Source organism: Protobothrops mucrosquamatus, unplaced genomic scaffold (assembly GCF_001527695.2).
Source record: "Protobothrops mucrosquamatus isolate PMUCROS unplaced genomic scaffold, P.Mucros_1.0 scaffold1068, whole genome shotgun sequence".
NCBI classification, from domain to species: domain Eukaryota; kingdom Metazoa; phylum Chordata; class Lepidosauria; order Squamata; family Viperidae; genus Protobothrops; species Protobothrops mucrosquamatus.
This window is the reverse complement of record NW_015387296.1, coordinates 104,771-107,834: the sequence shown is the minus strand read 5'-3', so window position 1 is coordinate 107,834 and position 3,064 is coordinate 104,771. Positions and strand designations below refer to the sequence as shown.

General features: G+C 48.1%; 1 protein-coding gene across 1 annotated transcript; it reads left to right on the top strand.

Moving 5' to 3' along the window:
• Positions 1–297: 297 nt before the first annotated feature.
• On the top strand, positions 298–2,853 carry MAP10 (microtubule associated protein 10). Its single transcript, XM_015820112.1, has one exon. The coding sequence runs from the start codon at positions 298–300 to the stop codon at positions 2,827–2,829; it is 2,532 nt and encodes an 843-aa protein (XP_015675598.1). The 3' UTR covers positions 2,830–2,853.
• Positions 2,854–3,064: the final 211 nt, after the last annotated feature.

Sequence of the window (3,064 nt, the reverse complement as noted above, 5' to 3'; positions counted from 1 at the left end):
GCTTCAGCCTATCGGAAGCGTCCTCGGGCAGCCCTTTCCAGCCTGCGGCTCTCGGAGCGCCTGGCTCCGGTCCCGCACGAGGCGCCCGCACTCCCAGAGGTCTTTGCGGCCCCCGCGCTCAAAAGCTCAGCGACGGCAAACAGTCGCTTAGACAACGGAGGGCCGCCGCTTCCATAGCGATCATTATAGACGGGGAGACGCGCGCCCAGGCTGTCGCGCGGCTTGCCTTCAGTCTCGCGAGAGCCGGCCTTCCTGCCTTTCAAGAGGCCATCTGGGGCGCCTTCCCGCCGGGCTGGCATGGAGGGAGGCGATGGCTGCGGGGAGCACCTGTTCTCGTTGGAGCTGCTGGTGGAGTCAGCGCGCGTGCAACCGCGGCTGCTGCCGACGCTACTACCCGACAGTGGCCCCTTCCTGTCGGCCGTGGCTCTCCGGCTGCTGGACTTCCCGACCCTCCTTGTCCACGCCCCGCAGGCCGCGTCCTGGCCGGTGGTGCCCTTCGGGCGGGGCAAGTCGTGCCTCTTCAGGCTGCGGCCGGACGCTCTGAAGGGCCTCTTGCGGCGCTCTCCGCTCCACGCGCTGCTGCTGGCGCTGCCGCCCCACACGGGCCCCGCCCGCCTGCTCGGCTCATCCAGCATCTCTCTGGCGGCCGCCGCCGAGGAATTGTTGCCTGGCTCCGGGCCGGCAGCTGGAAGGGGCCACTTCCCGGTGCGCGACCTGATGGGAGAACCAGTGGGGGAGCTGGAACTGAGTTATCGCCTCAGCAGCCTGGGCTCCTCGGGCCTGGATCACTTCGAGCAAGGGGCGGCGGCGGCGGTGGACGAAGCCCTGGCTGGAGACCAGCAGCTCCCCTGTCCGCAAGGGAGAGTTGCGGAACGGAGGCTCAGTCTGGAATTCATCTCGGAAGGAGAGGAGGACCCTGCCCCAGGCGGTGGCAGCCAAGGGTCCTTAAGCAGCCCTGATACAGAGCCGGAGCCCTTTTCCGGTAGCTCAAGCGGGGAGGACATCGCAGGAAAGCTGGACGACAATGCCTTTTGTCCCCCACCAATGTATTACAGTCACCAAATGGAAAATTGCTTCCCCAGCCCTAAAGCTGCAACAAGAGTGATAATCATGGCCGCTCAAGATTCACTTCCCAAAGAAGGAACTCCTTTACCTTTTGTGAAGGGGGAGTCTGTCGTTAGTGCTGAGAAGGCTCTGCCACCCTTACTCGCCAACACACCGGGTACTTCTGAACAACTCAGGCAGACTTTAAGTCAGTTGCCTCTACTGAATGCTTTGCTGGTAGAACTCTCCTTGCTGAATAGCCAGCCCCTACCACCAGGACCCTCTACTGTGCATCCTCAGTTGGCATGGCTATATCAAAATGCAGAAGAAGGTACAAAAACATTACCCTGTAATGGTAAGAATCTGTGTGCCTGCTGGGATGATAAGAAAAACACCCCACATCACAAAGAAAGAGGAAGATCACCTAGTCCTAAATTAAAAAGAAATCGCCCAGATCATTTAAAAGGCATGTCTCCTAACTGTCCTGGCAAAACTTTTACAAAACCAATATACACTGAAAGACCTGTGAGCCCTGAAAAGGTTAATACCAAAGAAAATTCTCCCACTAGAAGGAAATTCTCTTATGGGCTGACAAATACATTAAAGCTTCGTGTTCAGAGATCAAGTCCAGGTATGTTGAAGGTTCATGAAAAGAGAGAACATCGTAGAAAAAAACTTGGTGACATATCGTTTGAAAAAAAAGGTAAAAGCTCTTTGACTAAAGAAAAAATATTCAGGGGCTCCCTTGACTATCATCCAAAGTCTTCTGGGCAATATGATGAAAAAAGCATCTCTGATCAAAATGCTCAAATTAATGAAAATGTTGAGACTTTAATACAAAGCAGTATTGGCCGAAATAGCCATATGACCACAAAGAAAATAAGCTCTCGTATTACAAAAAAAATTGGAGCCAGTTGTGTGAAGAATAAAGACAACGCCAAAGGGAAGTACTCCTCTGAAAGTGTTGGTTCTAATTGCAAAGAAAAGAGCTTGGAAGTCCATCTGCCAAGAGTCTTTTTACAGGATACTGAAGCCCTTGAAAACCCAGTAGATGCTCAGATAGAAAAATGTTTGCAATGTGATCGTAATATTCCATATATATATAAAGATAGGCACACCAACAACTTGGAAAAGAATTGTGCACGTAAGAATTCAGATAGTGTAGTAGTTACTTCTGAAAATACAGCCTATTCGGAAGATTTCACCAGTATAGACAGTTGTGGCACAAGCTTGGAAGCTCCAGAGTACAGTCCTGAACCTTTATCTATAAACTCAGATCACAGTCAGTCTGGCATTGACTCCAGTTCTAAAAATTCCAGAAGTCTTCCTGCTAAATGTATTTCACCTCTTCTTCCAAAAGTTTCAGCTATATCTCCTGTTCAGACTCTTAAAAAGACATATGACTTAAAATCTAACAAAAACAAATTAGGCATTGGATTGAAAAAAATGGATGATGATTCTCTTGCAAGAACTTTAAGAGACCAACTTACAATTAAGGAAAAGGAAAAGGTTACCCAAATTTTTGAGGACCAACAAGTACAGCCTAATACAAATTGTAACTTAGCAAAAAGCCAGTCATATGTAGAAAACAGCCATTCTGCAAGGACATCTCAAGTTAGCTCTTACTTGCCCTCTAGTGTGTCTGACCTTGAATTTAGTGGTCTAGAAGAAAGCAAAGCACCTGACAATGAACAAGAGGATAGCTTTGGAAAGATGAATAATACAAATCAGTGTAAACATATCAGTGAATTAGTAATAAACAAGCTTCCAGGATACACAATGTAGCAATCAATAGTAAAATCAAAGTGAAAATGTTTTAATGTTTAATAAGAAAACATTTTAAAGGAATTTTGATTTTTTTTACAAGTATAAGTTTTGCTTAGGATGCAAATATATTTTTCAGAGTAATGCACAACTCAGATTATGCAGTTTTGTGGAACTGATGGTTTCTTAGTTTCAGCTGTCTCCAAATCTACCACATTCTGTGATTAGCTGCCCCTGAAATTCAAGGACAGTTTTC

What these genes read in the sequence shown, in the direction of transcription:
- MAP10 (XM_015820112.1), top strand. Translation starts at nt 298, where the DNA reads ATGGAGGGAGGCGATGGCTGCGGGGAGCACCTGTTCTCGTTGGAGCTG.